This window comes from Vulpes lagopus, chromosome 7 (assembly GCF_018345385.1).
Source record: "Vulpes lagopus strain Blue_001 chromosome 7, ASM1834538v1, whole genome shotgun sequence".
Classification (NCBI taxonomy): Eukaryota; Metazoa; Chordata; class Mammalia; order Carnivora; family Canidae; genus Vulpes; species Vulpes lagopus.
In genome coordinates, this window is record NC_054830.1 from 82393191 (window position 1) to 82414268 (window position 21078).

The 21078-nt window shown below is 42.1% G+C and overlaps 1 protein-coding gene across 2 annotated transcripts in view; it reads right to left on the minus strand.

Annotated features, from left to right (window-relative positions):
• The window catches only part of NFX1 (nuclear transcription factor, X-box binding 1), a 77989-nt gene extending 65997 nt beyond the window's left edge, over positions 1-11992 (minus strand). For both annotated transcript variants that reach the window (XM_041762561.1, XM_041762560.1), the window contains exons 1-2: positions 11831-11992; positions 6625-7623 (exon numbers count right to left, since the gene is read on the minus strand). In XM_041762561.1, the coding sequence (XP_041618495.1) occupies positions 6625-7623; positions 11831-11855 (1024 nt within the window). In that variant the 5' untranslated portion in view covers positions 11856-11992. The remainder of the gene's footprint in view (positions 1-6624; positions 7624-11830) is intronic.
• Positions 11993-21078: the final 9086 nt, after the last annotated feature.

A 21078-nucleotide genomic window follows, 5' to 3' on the forward strand; every position in this document is an offset into this window, starting at 1 on the left:
AGAATGCTGACAGGGGTTGTGGGGAAGTATTATAGTTCTAAACAGGGGGATCAGGAAGATTTCTCTGAAAATGTAAGTGAATCTGCAGCGGCACCAAATCTATACTATTGTCATATGATTTCCTGGAACAGCATTTTGTTAGTCAGATGGAGCAGAAAAGGTAGACTGCAGAATCCATGCAAGGTGGGGATCCTGCCAAATGGCTTGGAAGAAGGATACTACTTCAAAATTACATTAAAGCCCAGCCTGAAGAGGGAATAAAGGAGGACAGAAGGCTGATGATAGAGTTAGTAGGTGGGAGACTAAGAGAGCCAGGACAGGAAATCATGGTCAGAAAGTAGCAGTGGGTATGGAGTGATAATGAACGTGAAGGTCACTGTGATTGAGAAGATTAAAGAACGTGAGGATGGTAAAATCCATATGATCACTAAAGTCACCCAGAATAATAGCAGAATTTATGGTAAATCAGTAGTTCTCAAATCAGTCACTTGGAGGCTTGTTAAAAAGAAGACTGCTGGGCCCTTCTCCCAGAATTTCTGTTTGATAAGTGTGAGGTAAAAGCCCAAGAATATGCTTTTCCAACAAGTTCCCTGGTGTTGCTGATAGCTGCTGGCCTGGAACAACACTCTGAGAACCACTGGGAGGGAGCAAAGATATAGGCTGGAGGCATTAATAAATGATGCTGGGGCTGGGATATTTGGAGGCTAAAACAGGACAAAGATAAAGAGACATGAAAGGTGATGTAGCATTAGGTTCAAAGAAGCAGGGGTTTTGATAAAGGGTAGAAGCATAATGGTTCAGAAAGGACACAGGGAGAACAGCTTGCTCTTCTCATGTTCCAGAAACTAAGGCAAACAGGATAAGGGAAAATAGCATGCTCTGAACAGGCTGTAAAGAAAGGGGTGAACTTAGAGAAGGCCACAGATTAATTAAGAGCTAGAGGAGAGCAGAAACTTACTAAGGATATAAGGGATCCTGTCAACACAAATGAGGGATCCGAACAGCCTGAGGACAGGACCAGTACCAGTTAGTTTCTCTCAGTACAGAACAAGAGTAAACAAAGACGACTCTCAAGCAGCCACGGAGACTAATATTTGGGGTGATCCTCTCTTTCCATTCTAATCAAGCTTTCACCTCTACCACTCCACCAAAACTGCTCTTTTCTTTTTTTTTTTTTTTTTTTAATTTTTATTTATTTTTATGATAGTCACAGAGAGAGAGAGAGAGAGGCAGAGACACAGGCAGAGGGAGAAGCAGGCTCCATGCACCGGGAGCCCGATGCGGGACTCGATCCCGGGTCTCCAGGATCGCGCCCTGGGCCAAAGGCAGGCGCCAAACCGCTGCGCCACCCAGGGATCCCAAAACTGCTCTTTTCAAGGCCAATAACCTTCACACCCCAAATCCAACAGTCAATATGCAGTTGTCATCTTGTGGACCCATCAGTAGCATTTGGCACAACTGATCACTCCCTCCTCGAGTTTTTTTTTTTTTTTTTTTTTGGTAGTATTTAAAACATAGTTCATGGGACACCTGGGTGGCTCAGCAGTTAAGTGCCTGCCTTCGGCTTAGCCTGTGATTCTGATCCTGGAGTCCCAGGATTGAGTACCATGTCGGGCTCCTGCGTGGGGCCTGCTTCTCCCTCTGCCTGTGTCTCTGCCTCTCTCTCTCTCTCTCTCTGTGTCCCTCATGGATAAATAAAGAAAATCTGATTTTCTTTTATTTATTCATGATGATTTTATTTATTCATCCATAAGCGGCACAGAGAGAGAGAGAGAGAGAGAGAGAGAGAGAGACACAGGCAGAGGGAGAAGCAGGCCCCACGCAGGGAGCCTGACATGGGACTCGATCCTGGGACTCCAGGATCACTCCCTGGGCTGAATGCGGTGCCAAACTGCTGAGCCACTGGGGCTGCCCAATAAATAAAATCTTAAAAAAAAAACATGGTTCACTTCCTAGTTCAATTCCTACTCATTCTCCGGCTCCCTTGCTGGGTCCCTATCTTCCAACCTTGAAACACTGAGGTAATATATAGGAAGGCTCCACCCTCTGACTTTTCTAACTACCCTCACACCTTAGGTGACCTCCTCAATCTGTTAGATGACTCCATGCTTGAAAGTTCCCAAATTTAAATATCCAGTCCAGATTCTGCCTGGATTTTTAACTTCCTACTAAATTCTCTATATTTTCTAAGCAAGGAGTAAACAGGGAGCCTGGGTGACTCAGTTAAGGATCTGCCTTCAGCTCATGTCATGATCCCAGAGTCCAGGGATCAAGCCCCATGTGGGGCTCCCTGCTCAGTGGAGAACCTGCTTCTCCCTCTGCCTATGTCTCTGCCTCTCTCTCTCTGTGTGTGTGTCTCTCATGGATAAATAAATAAAATCTTTCCCTCTGACCCTTCCCCCGGCTCATGCTTTCTCTCGGGGAAAAAAATTATAATAAATTTTAAAAATATTAAAAAAAACAAGTAAACAAAGCAAAATATATTCAAAAATACCTTTTCTAAAAAGGAAAGACTAAGAAAACTTTCCCAACAAGACAACTGAGAAAGACTGAGACTCCTCTAAGACTAACGGGATATGATGACTAAATGCAATGTGGTATCCTGGACTAGATCCTAGAACAAAAAAAAAAAAAAAAAAAAAGATGGTAGTGGAAAAAATGGCGAAATCCAAATAATGTGTACAGTTTTGTTTAGACCAGCATTGATTTTTTGGTTTTGACAAAGGACCAGAGGCGGTTATGTAAGATATTAACATTAGACAAAGCTGGGTGAAGGATATATGGGAATTCTCTGTACTATTTTTGTAACTTTTCTATAAACCTAAAATTATCCCAAACTAAAAAATTTTCAGAACACTTTTTCCTCTCCCAAGTTTTACTACTTCAGTACATGGCAATTCTCTATTATTATTTAAGATTTTGTTTTTAAAATAATCTCTATGCCTAATGTGGGGCTCGAACCTACCCTGAGATCAAGAGTCACATGCTCTACTGACTAAGCCAGCCAAGCGCCCGGGCGATTCTATTTTTACATTACTCAGACACAAAAGCCTTGGCTTGGTCCTTGATCCCTCTTATTCTCCTGCAGCCAACATCTAGCTCATCTGCAAATCCTGTCAGTTTTATCTTCCAAATACATCCAAAGTCTAACATTCTTACGTCTTCTAAAACTCCTACCCTAGTCCAAGTTTCCATCATCAACTATGTGAATTACTGCAACAGCCTAACTTGTCCCCTTGCTTACTTAGAGCCAATGCTCCACATGGCAGGCTGAGTGATGGTTTTAGAATGCTAGTAAGATCATGTCATCCCCTTCCCCCAAACCTTCCAGCTGCTTCTCATCTTAATCAGAACCAAATCCAAGGTTCTCACATGAGCCAGCCTCTGTGATTTCTCTGACCTCCTCTACTGCCTGCCTTATCATTGCTCACAACGTCCCCCCTCCCACCTGAAACTCACTTCTCCCTCTGCTTGGCATATTCTTCAGAGAGCCACATGGCACACTTCTGGGTTTCCTTTTGGTCTCTGTTCAAATGTGTCATCAAATAGATCAACCTATCTAAAAAAGCGTCCTGTTACTCTGTCCTCTTAACCTGCTTTGTATTTCTTTTTAGCCCTTACCTACCACGTGACATATTAAATACTGGTTCAAGTGCTTTCTGTCTGCCTTCCCTACAGAATGTAAATCTCACCAGTACTGTATTCCTAGTACTGAGAACAATGCTTGGTACATAGTATCTACTCAATAAAGATGAATAAAGTGTTCTCAAAACTACAAAAATAGGGATCCCTGGGTGGCGCAGCGGTTTGGCGCCTGCCTTTGGCCCAGGGCGCGATCCTGGAGACCCGGGATTGAATCCCACATCGGGCTTCCAGTGCATGGAGCCTGCTTCTCCCTCTGCCTATGTCTCTGCCTCTCTCTCTCTCTCTCTCTCTCTCTCTCTCTGTGTGACTATCATAAATAAATAAAAATTAAAAAAAAATGAAAAAAAAAGTGGTATTTGAGATCAAGAGAGATTTGTTAAGCAAGACTCTTAAGATGGCCTCCAAGATTCCCACATGCATACAGGTGTGCATGCCTGGTATAATCTCCTCCCCTTGAATATGAGTGGGCCTTATCTAATCAGGTGAACCCTTTAAAAAGAATCTAGGGATCAAAGACAGAAGTCAGAGAAACTGAAAGAATATGGAGCCCATGTTTTCCTATAGATTTTGAAAAAGAAAAGTACCATGTTATGTAGAGGGCCATGTGGTGAGGAATTGCTGGTGACCTCTTAGAGCTAAGAGTAACCCCCGTAGCCAACAACCAGCAAGAATATGTGGACCTGGGACTCCCGGGTGGCTCAGTGGTTTAGCGCCTGCCTTCGGCCCAGGGCATGATCGTGGAGTCCTGGGATCGAGTCCCACATCGGGCTCCCTGCATGGAGCCTGCTTCTCCCTCTGCCTATGTCTCTGCCTGCCTCTCTCTGTTTCTAATGAATAAATAAAATCTTTAAAAAAAAAAAAAGGACTTCATTCTACACACATAAGGAACTAAATTCTACCAACAACCAGTGAGCATGAAAGAGAACCCCATATCTTTGCCTCCCTAGCCAACTTTTAGTCCTGTGAGGCTCTGAGTAGAGAATTTGGCTAACCCATACATACCCAGATTCCTGACCCAAAGAAACTGTGACATAATTAATTTGTGTTATCTTAAGCCACTATACTTGTGGTAATGTGTTATGAAGCAAAAGGAAACTATTAACCAGTCTTAAGAAATCAAAAACAAGTCTCTGCTTCTCTCATGAATAAATAAATAAAATCTTAAAAAAAAAAAAAAAAAAAAGAAAGAATTCAAAAACAACCCTGGTGTAACATTACCTTGGTTCACATATAAATTGAGGTCCCAAGAGGAAGGACTGCCTGGGGAAGCAAATGAGAACTAGAACTATAAGCCAGTATAAAAACAGGCCCGGGCAGGTGGTGACTTCATGTGTTGGGCTGGGCTATGTACACTAAACTAGAGGGACACCAGATGGTGAAGGTCCAAGGCGAAGAGCTACTGGAATAAAGCTGTTTAGCCTAGATGAAATATATAGTCAGGACAAAATGAGAAGTATCTTGAAATACCGGAAAAAAAGTTGATTTGCAATGAAGGGGAGGGAAACTGTGAGAAGAAAAACTGGTTGCTGTGTTGCCTCAGAGGGCAGAACTTAAACCAGGGGATATAAAGTATTTACTGGAAAGAAGTTTTCAGTTCAATGTAAGGAAGAACTTTCCAACAGTCAAAGCTAAGTACCTAGTATGTTCTAAAAGCTATATTAAGCACTAGAGATACAAACATAAAGAAAGAGGGGTGCCTGGGTGCTCAGTCAGTAAAGCATGGGACTCTTGATTTTGGTTCAGGTCATGATCTTGGGGTCGTGAGATTGAACTCCATGTCAACTTCTATGCTCAAGAGGGAGTCTGCTTGAGATTCTCCTCCTCTATCTGCTCTTCCCCTCCACTTGAGCACACTCTCTTCTCTCAAATGAACAAATTAAATCTTAAAAAATGCAAAAAGATAGTCCCTGCTTTCAAGGAGCTAATAGAGGCAATGACAAACAAATGATGGCTTCCAGCAGTAACTGTTCTAATTGAAGCATGTGTGTGTGAGGGAGAGACATACCACAGGACTAGAAAAGATAATGCCATCTGTAGAAGTGAGAAAAGGTGTCCTAAATGTGTTGCTAAACTAGCTATTGTAAAATGAGTAAGAATTCATTAGCGTACTTAGTGGTGGACATTCTAGACAAAGAGAGCCACATATGTAACATGAGAGAAAGATGAAACAACATAGAGTACAGGGAATAAAATGTGGTGGGGGACTGAGGCAGCATAAAGTGCGGTGGCTAGGTAAGAAAGAATCCAAAATCCATATGTGGTGACGAAAAGTGAGCAGAAATAAACAGGGGAGTGACATAGTTCAATACGTGTTTTAGAAAATTCACTCTCTGATGCTGGTGTAAGAGATGGACTGAAAGAAACTGAAGATGGCAAGAGTGGTCAGGACCTGTTGCAGATAAGCAGACAAAAGAGGATACAGGTCGGAACAAAGAGAGGCAGTGGAGATGTTACCATCTTCTACTTGTGCTTTCACAATTAAAAAACAAAAACACGGGACGTCTGGGTGGCTCAGCAGTTAAGCGTCTGCCTTTGGCTCAGGGCATGCTCCTGGGGGCCCGGAATTGAGTGGGTGCTTCCTATGTGGAGCCTGCTTTTACCTCTGCCTGTGTCTCTGCCTCTCATGAATAAATAAAATCCTTAAAAACAAAAAAAAACTTTGTAACCAAACATCTGTAAGACCCGTATCTGCATTTTTAAAAACCCTTACCAAATTCCTTTTTAAGAATAAAAATTCCTAAAAAAAAAAAAAAAAGAATAAAAATTCCTTATTTGTATTTCCTTCTAATATATAAAAACTAACTGGTTACCTATGGGGGATGGGAACAAGTGGTTGGCAGGATCCAGGCTGATGATGAACAAGGACAGAAAAAGATGTTTCACTGTATTCCTTTTTATACTTTCTGGTTCCTAAACTGTGTGAATTCATTATCTATCAAAAATAACCCCAAAACATTTCCACAATTTAGGTAGACTTACCTGTGTGTGTTTCCACATTCTTTAGCACATGGTTCTGTTTGCCTCGGGGAAAAGACGTTACTTGAGGATCTTGCCTCCTTACAGCACATTTCTCTGGGTCAACCCTTCGGGAAGACTTGTTGACACCTGCCAAGTTCCCATTGTCACAGGCAGATTTTGCGGGTCTCTCATTAGGATTATCCTTTGGAATGGGGGCCATGTTGTTTCTCGTGGCATTTGTATGTCGTTGGCCCTCTTGTTTTGGTGGATTCCTGCCTGGTCGTGGCCTGGCTCCTTCCACTTCCCAAGGAGGCCTTTTCTGTGGGTATCTTCTCTGCTCATTGCGTCTGGCCCCATACCCATCCAATACACCTTTCTTAAAGGATGTATCCAAAGAGTCAGGGTGGATAACCCCCACAGGTTTGGTATTTTCAGGTACAGCATCCTCGGATTTTGGAGTCATTCTGTTACCCCACTCACATTTGAGTTTTCCCTTGACTTTTGGTCCTCGACCATAACTGTATATAAATTGGGCTGCTTTTTTGGGTTTTGCTCCCCTGGGATCTGCACCAATAACTTCCTTCTCATTCTCAGAAGGGCTGTGCTCTCTGGGGTTTGTCCCACTCTCTGACCTAGCCACACTTTCTAAGCCAGGTGCATCTGAGGTCTGATCAGTGAGATTCTGTACTTTTTTGACTTTGATGTGCTGCTTTTCACTCCTCAATTTCTGCCAAGGTTGATTCTGAAGGCCATGGCTCTTTAGTGATTTGTTAGAAGCAGAGGATTGGAAAGAAATCTGTTGACTCTTAGGTTTGCTTCCTGAAGGATAACTGTGCTGATGAACAGCAGAGATGTCATCATAAGGGACTTGCCTAGAAAGGTGACAGGGAGGTGGTGAACTATAATTTCTTCTCCCAATCCTATTAGAATCTAGTCTCCTTTGACTTCCACAATTTAGACCAGAATTTTTTCTCTCCTGAGGAATGAACTCAGCAGCATCCGTATTGAATTTAAAAGTACCTAGGACATAAGAAAATAGACATGCCAGTAAAAAAACTAATCATCATCCATGAAGCCCAAAAGACTCTAAGCCATTATCTAAAAGATTTTCCTAAGGACTTCTATAAAACAGGCTCTTAGTAAGGCTTATGCTTCCTGTGAATTTGATGGGTTCAAAGTGCTTGTGGAACACTGATCATTTCATGTTCAGTAACCTCACCAATAGCCACTAAGAACTACTACGTAAAACTGCTCACCTGGGTGATGAAACATTATTATTATTATTATTAATTTCTTAAAAATGTAAGTTCCATGCTCTATATGGGGCTTGAAATTACAACCCCAAGATCAAGAGTTGTATGCTATGCTGAGCCAGCCAGGCATTATTCCTATATGCCTATATGTTTATTTTATTAAAAATTTTCAGGTCAGCAAACAGTTCAGGGGTGAGAATCAATTAGCAGGTTCCATGTGGCCTTTCAAAGCTCTTAAGGTAGCATTGTGTAGTATCAAGTATACAGATTTTGGAGTCAGCTAAAACAAGTTTGAAGTCTGGCCCTCCAAATTATGGTATGAACTTAGGGTATCACCTGATTGCTTTTAGCCTTCATTTCCTCATCCATGGCAAAAGATGATACTACTTCAAAGGGCTACTGTGAAATTTAAGTAAGATTTCATATAGATAGTATTTAACATAATGAGTACATTAGTTCCCATCTCTTCCCACAAGGAATTTATTTTAGGGTTTCCATTCATAACTGTTATAATATGGTCCATAATCCAAGTCTCAAAAGTTAAGCACATGCCTCTTCAACTCACTTGTTTTTTCTCCAAACGTGTTTCTTTGTCCCTGAAGCCTAAAGACTAAATGATGTGCCTAAGGATACAAACCTAGTTAGTAGAAAAGTCAGAAGTATGTGTAGCATATGGATTACACAGTTGACCTTTGAACAGTTTTGAACTACACAAGTCCATTTATATGCGAATTTTTTACTGTAGAGTACTGTAAATGTATTCCCTCTTCCTTATGATTCTGATAACATTTTCTTCAGCTTATTTATTGTAAGAATACAGTAAATAGTACATATATCATGAAAAATATGTTAATCGACTACTTATGTTACTGGTAAGGTTTCTGGTCCAAGTAGGCTGTTAGTTAAATTTCTGGGGAATCATAAGTTATATGTGGATTTTCCACTGTGCGGGGGGTGGGGGTGAGGGTGGGTGGGAGGAGTGTTGGCATCCTTACCCCCTGCAAAGTTTAAGGTCAATTATACTAAGAATCAACAGGACCTGGAAGACATGGGTTTATGTCCTTGTCCATCACTTGTTTCTTTATGCAAATGACTTAATCCCAATTTTTCTTATAAGGAATGGAGACAGTAACAATCCTTACATCAAAGAGTTGCTATGAAGAATAAAGCAAGTTAGTAACATATATAAAGTGGTTAAAAATGTGCTTTATTACTGCTGTTAGGACTAGACTATCTAAAACACACAGACTTGACCACAGATGGGTGCAGTGCAGAGCCTTTGGGTTTCGGGTTTAATAATTTTTTTTTTTTTTTTTTTTTTTTGTAATTAACATGTGCCAGGCACTTTTCTAAGCACTCTGCATCTGTTAACTCATTTAATCCTTACATTCCTGATGACAGAGCTATGACACTGAGAAAATTACTTGCCAAAGGCCACAGAGATGTTCTGAGGCAGACTCAGGATTCCACCCAGGCTATATGGCCCTAGAGATCATACTCTTACACTGTACTTTCAAAGGCTGGGCAGTGGGTACCACAGAAACATACTCAAGAACTGAACGAGATCATAAAGGTCATAGGGTAACCTTCACTGAATCCAGGATTTGTCCTGAAAGCTTTCACACAGGCAATTCTGGGGACGGGGTGGAGGGGGATTAGATTTAGAAGGTCACGAAGGAGATGTTCCAGAAACATAAGAGATAACATAAAGGTGGGAAGGGGTAGATTAGACCTAATGTGTATTGTATAGTCCTCTCCATCTTGAAAAAACAAAGTTGGAAAGGGGCAGAAGAAAAGTCTGTAAAGTCCAGAATAGCCTGGTAAAAGATGGGAAGAAGGTGTTCCATGTTAAGCCAAGCAGTAAGGAATTGGTGCAAGTAAGAGTCTAGACAGGGCAGCACCTATTTGTATACAGTTTGTGATCCATTAGACATGAGATAGTAGATAATGCCCTCAGAAAGACTCTTGAGAAATAGAAGGGAAAGAAGACACACGAGTCAGAACTCTCCACCTGAGACATAAAGATCTTTCTCCTCAGTATTCTAAGTAGCTGGAAATTACTCAGTAAATAGGATACAAGTAGTACCCTAGATCCAAGATAACACAGCAACACAGTAAGTGTCTAACAGGTGAGTTGAGAAGGATAAGAGGAAATCTAAGAGATTATGAGGTCCAGAAACAAAGCTGGCATTGGAGAGTCTGCCCATGTGCAGAAAGATATCCCTGAACCTGTCTGGTATTTGAGAACAGAAGTGGGCAAGAGAATTAAACCCTGAGATGTGGGATCCCTGGGTGGCGCAGCGGTTTAGCGCCTGCCTTTGGCCCAGGGCGCGATCCTGGAGACCCGGGATTGAATCCCACGTCAGGCTCCCGGTGCATGGAGCCTGCTTCTCCCTCTGCCTGTGTCTCTGCCTCTCTCTCTCTCTCTCTCTCTCTGTGACTATCATAAATAAATAAAAATTAAAAAAAAAAAAAAAGAATCCTCTCAAGTAAACCAACTGTTCAAAAAATAAAATATATTAAAAAAAAAAAAAAAAAAAAAAACCCTGAGATGAAGGTGTGGTCTAGAGAGGATGCTGAAATAAGAGCATGGAATAGGAACTAAGGCAAAAGCAAACTAAAGAACACAAGAGGGACTTGGAGAGGTCTTTGGACTAGGGAACTTTGCCATAGTAGATGGAGAGGAGGTTGGAACCTCTGGCACAGGCACATCAGGGAGGTCAAAACTGTAACTCACAGCTGGCCTCACCCAATCCTGCCTCAAACACTGAAGGGCGGAGAAATGAGTCAGAAGTGAGCCTGAGGATGGAAAGATCAATGGAGTTTAGAGGATCTGGGAAAAAAACAGGTGGAAGAGTAACAAAACACCAGACCAACCTAAAAAGGCTCCCATCCCCCAAAATTTAATAAATCAGGATTAGGGTTTCGAAAATATAATTTTTTGACCCATACCCATAGTAACAAGTACATTTTACCTGCCACCCAGTACACAAACTTAACATATACTCTTCTTGGTTGCAAAACACTGATAAGTGGCAGAACTAAGACTCAAATCAATGGCAGTTTACAAACCACATGTGGCAAATGCTGTCCTGTTTTTTTTTTTTTCTTCCCTAGAAAGAGTGGGTCTTGAAATAAAATCAACGCAGTGGGTTGTGACAGGTATTTTTTTTTTTCAAAGAAAACAGAAAACAGAGCGTATTTCAAATAGTAAGGAAAAGCATTAATTCCTAAAACTTTTGGTTCGCTTTTAGAGTCACACGTGTGCACTGAACCACGATGTAAAATGTTTCTTTCCGGTCTCTGCCAAAAAGTTTGGAAAACAAAGACCTAAGGTACACCTTGAAGGAAAAGGAAATGCATATCAACAGCCAAATGAGGCTGTTCTACACACAGAAGCAACTCCAAGAAAAGTGAGCTAACAATTATGGAACAAGTACGGTACAGGGCGGGAGCCTTCACAGAAATTATTTACTCCCAACTGATAGATGAGGAAACGGAGATTCAATCACACTGTGAGCTCGTGGCGGTCTGAAAATGGGAGCCCCTTGTGTTCGGCTCGCGCTCGCGCTCGCTCCGCTGCCCCAGGACGCGCCAACCCGCCACGCCTCGAGAGCCCGCCACCGTCACGGGAGGTGACTCGGCCGACGCCCGCCTGCTGCAGAGCACTGAGGCCTCTGCCCCAGCGGGGTTGGGCTGAAGGCGGGACGCACGGCAGAAAGTGGGACGCGCACACCGATTCACTGCACAAACCCGCGCTTCCTGGGAACCCAGCTGCGGGGCTTCACAACCCAGTGGAGGACGGTCGAGCTCTCGGTACCCACGACGCGCGTGGCTTGGCCCTTCCGAGCCACTATCCCGAACCCTGGTACGCGCCACTCTCGCGATATGAATGGTCGGAGTCCTAGGACTCGCCACTGACCCAATTTCCGCTCCCCGAGAGGGGCCCAGTCCCGCACGGGCCGGGACAGTACCTGAGACAGGAGGCGCCTCCGCCATCCCGTGCCGCAACACCTAAAGCGAGCCCTGCAACCTAGAGCGGGATGTCACCCGGTCACGTGCCTCTGACTTCCGGCGCCGCGAGAATATTCGCCTCCGCGCGCCGGGTGGACGGCCACGGAGGTTGCGCGGCCGGAGGGAACTGTGCGGTGCGTCCGTGACGTCAGACACAAGCGCCAGGCGCCGGCGTGGAGGAGGGGATTAGAGCCTGACCGTAGGTGGGGAGGGTCACGTTAGTGTGCGGCTAGGAATTTGCGTAGTCACTGCTTTTCTTTTTGAGATTCACGGTGTTCTCTTGCTACTGTGCCCTTTGTTCTGGCACCCAACCAACTCCACCTGGCCTTCCGCAGTCCGCTCAAGCGTCACCTTCTACCTAGAATAGTTCGGCTTTAGTGTTGGTTAAACAAGCAGAACTGCTAAGTCGTCAAAAGGGAATCGAAGGGAAAATACGCGCAAAAACAAACGGTAAAGGGCTAATATACCGAGAACTTTAACAAATCAGAAAATGATAAGCCGAAAAAAAGAAACAAAGCCGATAAACCATGTTATTAGAAATGGTAAAAGACTTGGACGGACATATGACGATAAAATACAGGTGGATATTGAAGTTGAGATGGGAAAGTTCGGAGGCACTGATAATTTTTTTTTTAAGATTTTATTTATTTATTCATGAGAGACAGAGAGGCAGAGACATAGAGGGAGGAGTAGGCTCCATCCCCAGACCCCAGGATCACGCCCTGAGCCAAAGCAGATGCTTAACCCTGGGCCACCCAGGCATTCCTAAAGTAGCAAAATTTTAAGTGAATATGTGGAGTTTGCTTTGTTACTGCATTCATTATTAAGTAGAATGCAACATTTAAGCATGAAGCATATGTACTTGTAATTCACAGACTTCCCCCAAAACACGAAATAGATTCATTTATTCATAGGTGCGTTTTAACGCATACTCTTAGGCATCGCTTTAAGCGCTGGAGGTAAATGGTGAAAAAGACAAACGTGGTCCCTGCCCTAATGAATTGCATTGTTTAGTATAGGAGATTAAAAACTATATTTACAAATTAATGATTTGTAAAATAATTTCAAATTATGTTAGCATTATGAAAGAAATAAGCAGGGTAAGAGTGATAATAGGATCTGATGAGAAAAGGTGGCCAGGCTTCCTTGAGTGGAAGGAAAGACGAGAAGGAACTAGCTATAGGAAGATTCAGAAAGAAGGAATAGTAAAATGCAAAGGTTATGAGGAAGGAAAGACCTTGAAGTATTCAAGGTTTTGAGATATCTGCTGGAAAATAGTGAGGGAGGAGAGTGGCACTGTATGGAACTGAAGAGGTAGGTAAGGAAATCACACAGATCACCGCAGGCCATGATAATGGATTTTATTCCAAGAGCAGTAGGAAGTCATTGAAGGGTTCTAAGCAGAGATGGTATCTGATCTATATACTTAAAAGATTTCTTCTCTATCCAAAGGAAGAGTGAATTGTTGGGGAGCAAGAATAGAAGTGGGCAGAGCAGTTACAGTTTTGTATTAGGCTAATGCAGAAGATGATGGTGGCTTTGGACTAGAGTGACAGCAAATAGCATGGAGAGAACAGATATGAGCTATATTTGAGATACAACCAGTGTTCACCTTCCAGACTTTTCCATACCAACAGGTGTGATATCTCTTTGTTTTAATTTTTATTCCTCTGATTACTGAGTCTGAATATTTTTAAAATGATTTTATTACTTCTTTTAAAGTAATCTCTACACCCAACATAGGGCTTGAACACATAACCCCAAGATCAAGAGTCACATGCTGTACCAACTGAGCCAGCCGGGTACTCCAAGTCTGAACATTTTTTTTTTTTTTTTGAAGAAGGGAGAGGAAAAAAAAAAAAAGAAGGGAGAGGGCTTTTTGTTTTTTTTAAGATTTTATTTATTTATTCATAGAGACCGAGAGAGAGAGAGAGAGAGAGAGGCAGAGACACAGGCAGAGGGAGAAGCAGGCACCATACAGAGAGCCTGACGTGGAACTTGATCCGGGGTCTCCAGGATCACGCCCTGGGCTGCAGGTGGCACTAAACCGCTGCGCCACCAGGGCTGCCCCAGTCTGAACATTTTTAAATGACTTTTGAGTTTCTTCTTTTTTAACTGCTTATTCACACCCACTGCCTATTTTTTCTATTGGGGTTGCTCTCTTTTTCTTGCTGATGGTTTCTTGTATATTATAGATATCAATTCCATGTCAGTTTCATACATTTCCGTTGTCTTATTTTCTTCCATTGTTTATTAATTTTGTCCTTTACTGAACATAAATCTTCAATTTTGACAGAGCAATTCATCAAATCAACCAACCAACCATATTGTCACTTTTAGAAATTACCAGGTGTTATCACTCTGAGTCCAATCAAGAGAGAGGAACCACATAGTCATTTGAACAGAGATGGTTTTATTTGTTTATAAAGACCTATTAACTATAACAGAGAATTGGAGTAATAAGGGATTGACTAGTAAAGAAGTAAAAAGAACTCTAAAATAACAGAGGATTAATGATATAAGGAAAAGCCATTACCTCTAGGATTGAGATTAACGAAAATCACCCAGAGCTGAAGTGCAAACTTTGTCAGAGAGGTTATGCCTGTGGCTCACTAGATGGCAAGGAAGTGGCTGTGGTGCTGCAACAGCAGAAGCTGCCAGAAACCTACCTTGGAGGGTGCTGGGGAGTCATTCATGGGGAGGAGTCTCAGAAGAGGCACTATACTATAAACCATGTGAGGAGATGCCAAAAGAAGTTTCTGGCTGTTAGCCACTACAAGCTGAAAAGGCCAGGTGCTGAAGAAGCCCTGTACATTGCAGAAGCCAAACACTGGAGAAGCTGCCCACAACACAAAAGCCTGCCTAACTGAAACACTAAAAATAGGAAACAAAACCTTTTCCTCCTGCAGTATCTCTCTAGTGCCCTCTACTGACAAATCTCTGCTAGCTGATAAAGGATAAATATTTGAAAGGGTCCAAATCATTTCACAGAGCAGGCAAAAAGGATAAATTTGGAATTGAATGGCAATAATTCATAAATGGAATACTAGGGAATCTGTTATTTTCAAAGCTTATAAAAATGAAAGTATCCTGCCTTTCCTATACAAACAGTATTTCATATAACATACCAAAACTTATGACAAGCTCAGATGGAAATGTACAGCTATAAATACTTGCATTAAAAATGAAGTCTAGGGCAGCCCCGGTGGCGCAGCGGTTTAGCACCGCCTGCAGCCCAGGGCGTGATCCTGGAGACCCTGGATCGAGTCTCACATCAGGCTCTCTGTATGATGCCTGCTTCTCCCTCTGCCTGTGTCTCTGCCTCTCTCTCTCTCTCTGACTCTATGAATAAATAAATAAAATCTTAAAAAAAAAAGAAATAAAAAAAGATAAAAATAAAAATGAAGTCTAGCAGGGGTGCCTGCGGTGGCTGAGTTGGTTAAGCATGTGCCTTCAGCTCAGGTCATGATCCCAGGATCCTGGGATTGAGCCCCACATTGGACTCCCAGCTCAATAGGGAGCCTGCTTTTCCCTTCCCCTCCTTTCCCCTGCCCCCTCCTCATGCTCTTTCTCACTCTCTCAAATAAATAAAACCTATTAAAAAAAAAACTATTTAAAAAAAAAAGTTCAGGTGCCCCTGAGTGGCTTAGTTGGTTAAGCATTCAACTCTTGATCTCGGCTCAGGTCATGATCTCAAGGTTGTGAGATTGAGCCCAGCATTGGCTTCTGAGCTCAGTAAGGAGTCTGCTTAAGATTCTCTCTCTCCCTCTCCCCCCCATAATAAGTAAATAAATCTTAAAAGAAAAATAGAAATGAGTAAAAGGAAGTCCAGACACCAAAATATTATTCAGAAATAAGCTATCAAGCCATGAATAACACATGGAGGAAATAAATGCATACTACTAAGTGAAAGAAATCAATCTGAAAGGCTATATTATGTATGATTCCACCTATATGACATTCTGGAAAAGGCAAAACTATGGAGACAATAAAAAAAATTAGTGATTGCTGGGGCTTAGAGGAAAGGGAGGCATTAATAGAGCACAGAGGATTTTTAGGGCAGTGAAACTATTATTTATAATACAACAGTGGCTACATTGTCAAAATCTATAGAATGTACACCAAAAATAAATTATGTAAACTATGGACTTTAGGCATAAAGTCCATTGATAAGATATCAATGTAGGCTCATGGATTGTAACAAATATACCACTGTGGTGCCAGGTGTCTACAATGGGGGAGGTTGTGCATGTATGGGGATAGGGCATATATGAGAATTCTCTGTACTTTCTGCTCAAATCTGTTGTGATTCTCAAACTGCTCCAAAAAATAAAGATTATTAATAAAAAAGAGATATATCTAGAATAGCTTAAACTTCTACCTTAAGAAACTAAAAAAAGAAGAGCAAACTAAACCAAAGCAAGTAGAAGGAAGGAGATAACAAAAGTTAGAACAGAAATAAAATAAAAATAGAAAAAAATCAACAAAACAAAGTGGTTCACTAACTAAAAAAAACAAAATTGACTAACTTTTAGCTAGACTGACAAGAAAAAAGAAAAAACTCAAATTATTGAAATTAGGGAATCAAAGAGAGAACATTACTACTGACCTTAAAGAAAAAGAATTAAGGGCAGCCCGGGTGGCTCAGCGGTTTAGTGCCGCCTTCAGCCCAGGATGTGATCCGGGAGACCCGGGATCGAGTCCCACATCACACTCTCTGCATGGAGCTTGCTTCTCCCTCTGCCTGTGTCTGTGCCTCTCTCTCTCTGTGTCTCTCATGAATAAATAAATAAAATATTTAAAAAAATATTTGGGGTATCCCTGGGTGGCTCAGCAGTTCAGCGCCTGCCTTCGGCCCAGGGCTTGATCCTGGAGGCCCAGGATGGAGTCCCACATCAGGCTCCCTACATAGAGTCTGCTTCTCCCTCTGCCTGTGTCTCTGCCTCTCTCTCTCTCTCTCTCTCTCTCTCCCTCTGCCTGTGTCTCTGCCTCTCTCTCTCTCTCTTTCATGAATAAATAAATAAAATCTTTTTTTTTAATAAATAAAATCTTAAAAAAAATAAAGAAAAAAAAGAATTATAAGGGAATACTATGAATAACTTTATGCTAACAAATTAGATCACCTATATGACATGGACAAATTCCCAGAAATACAGAAACTACCAAAACGGACTCAAGAAAAAGAGAAAAATCCGAATAGACTTATAGCAAGTAAAGATATTGATTGATTGATTGATTGATTCGTGAGAGACATAGAGAGAGAGGCAGAGACACAGGCAGAGGGAGAAGCAGGCTCCATGCAGGGAGCCTGATGCGGGACTCGATCCCAGACCTGGGATCACGCCCTGAGCTGAAGGCAGGCGCCCAACTGCTGAGCCACCTGGGTGTCCTGCAAGTCAAGATATTTAATTAATAATAATAAAATTTCCCACAAAGCCCTGGCCCAGATGGCTTCACTAGGGAATTCTACCATATATTCAAAGAATTGACACCAATCCTTTATAAACTATCCCTAAAAATAGAAGAGGAGGGAATCCCTCATTCTCTGGATGAAAGCTGCCTTAGGGCAATCATCGCCTAGCTCTCCACTGCAAAAATTGATGGCAACAGCCCAGGCTGCTTGTCCATGAAAACGGAGTCAGACTGATGCGGCATCCTAGGACAGTGCTTCTGAATCCTGGCTACAAATAAAAACTACCTGGGAGCTTTTATTTATTATTTTTAGATCTTTTTTTAAAAAAGATTTTATTTATTTATCCATGAGAGACACACAGAAAGGAGAGAAATAGGCAGAGGAAGAAGCAGGCTCCCACCAGGGAGCCTGATGCAGGACTCTATCTAGACCTGGGAGCATGACCTGAGCCAAAGGCAGACACTCAACCACTGAGCCACCCATGTGTCCCAACCTGAGAGCTTTTAAAAATCCAACTGCTCACACCATATTCAGATCTATTATATTAGAATCTACAAGGGTAGGAAAATATAAAAGGAAAGCTATGAAATGTGAAAAGAGGTTGAAGTGCCAAACTTTTACTCTCTTACTGGATCATTCCAATTTCTTCCACCCTTGCTAAAGTGCCAGGGCTGACAGATTACAACTGAAGGAGACCACCTGCACTCAATTCTGCTTCAGAGATGCTGACTGGTGGCAGCTACAGGAGAAATCGTCAGAGACTATGCTGTGCCTGGGACTGACTCTACCACAGGACTTATCTTCTCCACTTAAATTCACTAAGATGGAGACACCTGGGTGGCTTGGTGGTTGAGCATCTGCCTTTGGCTTGGGGCGTGATCCTGGAGACCCAGGATCAAGTCCCACATCAGGCTCCCTGCGTGGAGCCTGCTTCTCCCTCTGCCTGTGTCTCTGCCTCTCTCTCTGTGTCTCTCATGAATAAATAAATAAAATCTTTAGGGGAAAAAAAGAATTTAAAAAATTCACTAAGATGGGGGCACCTGGGTGGCTCAGCAGTTGAGTGTCTGCCTTTGGCACAGGGATTGATCCTGGAGTTCCGGGATCGAGTCCTGCATCGGGCTTCATGCATGGAGCCTGCTTCTCCTCCCTCTTTCTGTGTCTCTGCTTCTCTGTGTCTCTCATGAATAAATAAATAAAATCTTTTAAAAAATAAAAATAATAATGGGGGATACTCCTAACATTAAATTCACTAAGATGGACACAGACCAAGACCTGGCTTTTGGTCCTTTCCAAGTACAGCAAGAATTAGCAGAATGATAAAGGTGTTAAAGAATCTCCAGGGAAAGGTATGGTTAGAAGCAGGGAATCATGACTTTATGGTGGAAGTGGAGGTACTAGAAGCAATTATTATAGCATAACATTGAAAAGTGGGACAGAGGACAGAGAAAGGCTTGGGGCCTTTTTTTGGCAGCTGACAGGAACCCAATTCCAACTAGTTTAAGCAGAAAAGGGAGTTTGCTGGCAGAATCCTCAGTACACAGATTTAAAGGAAGAGTTGCTGGGCCATGGAACACTCTGGGAATCTCAAGGATGGGAAGTCAGGCCTCGGTGCCATGAGGATTCTTTCATTTGGCCTCTCATCTTGTCTCCTCTCTGGACTCAATACCTTAACTTCTCATACTGACAAAGAATTTGGGTGGTGGGGGAAGAAAGTATTTCCCCGAAGTTTCCATTTAGAAAATTCGAGGAAAGAACTTCAACAGGCATAGCCTGGTCACAAGCCCACTCCCATAGCTCAGAAGAGTAAGGGTAGGGCTACTCTAATAGATATTTTTGAAATAATCACAGTTATATTGGGAGGCAGTTCTGTAAAAGAAAGAGATTGTTGGGATGCCTGGCTGGCTCAGTTGGAAGAACATGCAACTCTTTTTTTTTTTTTTTTAAGATTTTATTTATTTATTTCTGAGAGAGAGAGAGAGAGAGAGAGAGAGAGAGAGAGGCAGAGACACAGGCAGAGGGAGGAGCAGGCTCCATGCAGAGAGCCCAACATGGGACTCGATCCAGGGTCTCCAGGATCACGCCCTGGGCTGCAGGCAGTGCTAAACCGCTGTGCCACCGGGGCTGCCCAAGATTTTATTTTTAAAGTAATATCTACACCAAACATGGGCTCAAACTTACAACTCCAAGATCAAGAGTCACGTGCTCTACCAACTAAGCCAGCCAGGCATCCCAGAGAATGTTGTTCTGAAAAGACTAAGCAATAAACCAATATAGAGAGGCAGTGGCCAAGTCACAAGCAGCTTTGTATGTCTTGCTGGAGGTGTCAGGAAACCATGAAAGACTTTAAGTAGTGACCAGGTCAGATTTGTATTTTAAAAAGATAAATATAGCTGTATGTGATGAATGGACTTGAGGAACTGAAACTATGCATGAAGAGAAAGTAAGTCATTAATTCCAAAAGACTATGGGATAGATGTCTAGGTTAAGGAGAGTTGAAAGAAGAAAGGAGAGGAGGGGTTGGAGTTAAGAAACACTTGGGGTTAAAAGAAGGGTTTGATGATTAATTCAATGTGTAGGGTGAGGCAAAATGTAGGCATCAAGAATAACTCAAGAGCTTTCTGTTTTAAATGATGGAGGATAATGGTTCTATCACCTGAATGAGGCTGGGAAAACAGGAGAAGATTCAGGTCTGAGGGAAAGGTAATGGTTGTCTTGACAACTTGAATATGAAGTGTTTGTTGGCTTCAAGAACATTCAAATAATGCTAGGCAAACAGCTGCACTTGAAGAGATTCTGAAACTCAGGGGCAAGATCTGGAACAGCAGTACTGATTTAGAAGTCAGCAGTTAATGCCATGAGAATAGTTGAGCTCAGTAAATGTAAGTGATCAGAGAAAGAAGTATGGTGGATTAAAGTTAGAATCCTGAGGAGTAACTAACATTAGAGTTGGAGAGATGAGGATTTCAGAAAGGAGTTTTCGAGGCAATAGTCAGAAGAACAGGAAAACCCATACATTGTCACAAAAACAAAGGAGTAGAAATTTTGTTAGAATGATTCACTAGTATCCAATGTACTAAAGAGGTCTAGTTGGAGGACTAAATATCACCCATTAAAACTGGTGGTATATGGAACACTGGTAACATTGGCAAGATAAGAAATAGAGCAGGAATGTTTGCTGAGAGTGAATCCCAAGACAATAAACTTAATTTGGATGTCAGATTTTTAAAAAAGATTTTATTTATTTATTCATGAGAGACAGGGAGAGAGAGAGGTTGAGACATAGGCAGAGGGAGAAGCAGGCTCCATGCAGGGAGCCTGATGTGAGACTCGATCCTGGGATCACGACCTGAGCCAAAGGCAGATGCTGAACCACAGAGCCACCCAGGTGTCCCAAGGATATACCTTGTGATATATCTCAAATCCAAGGTTGAAACTATAATGGAAGAAGTATTTAAAGAGCTGAATGAGAAACTGTAGAGAAGCCAAGGAAGGTTTCAAGAAGGTAATGATGAATAGTACAATGTTTGCTCCCATAGGAAGGCTTCTTGAGAGGATGAGATTAGTTGCCATTAATGGATCATTAAGACCCTGAAATTGAGCAGGAGTTTGGACTGGCTGTAGAAAAGGATGAAGCCGCTATTTTTGTTGTTGTTAACAGCCCTCATATGAGAATAGCAAGTTGCAAAGTACAGTTAACCTTTGAACAATGTGGGGAATAGGGCACAGTCGAAAATCTGCATAGAACTTTTAACTCTCCTCAAACTTAACTAATAGCCTACTGTTCACCAAAACCCT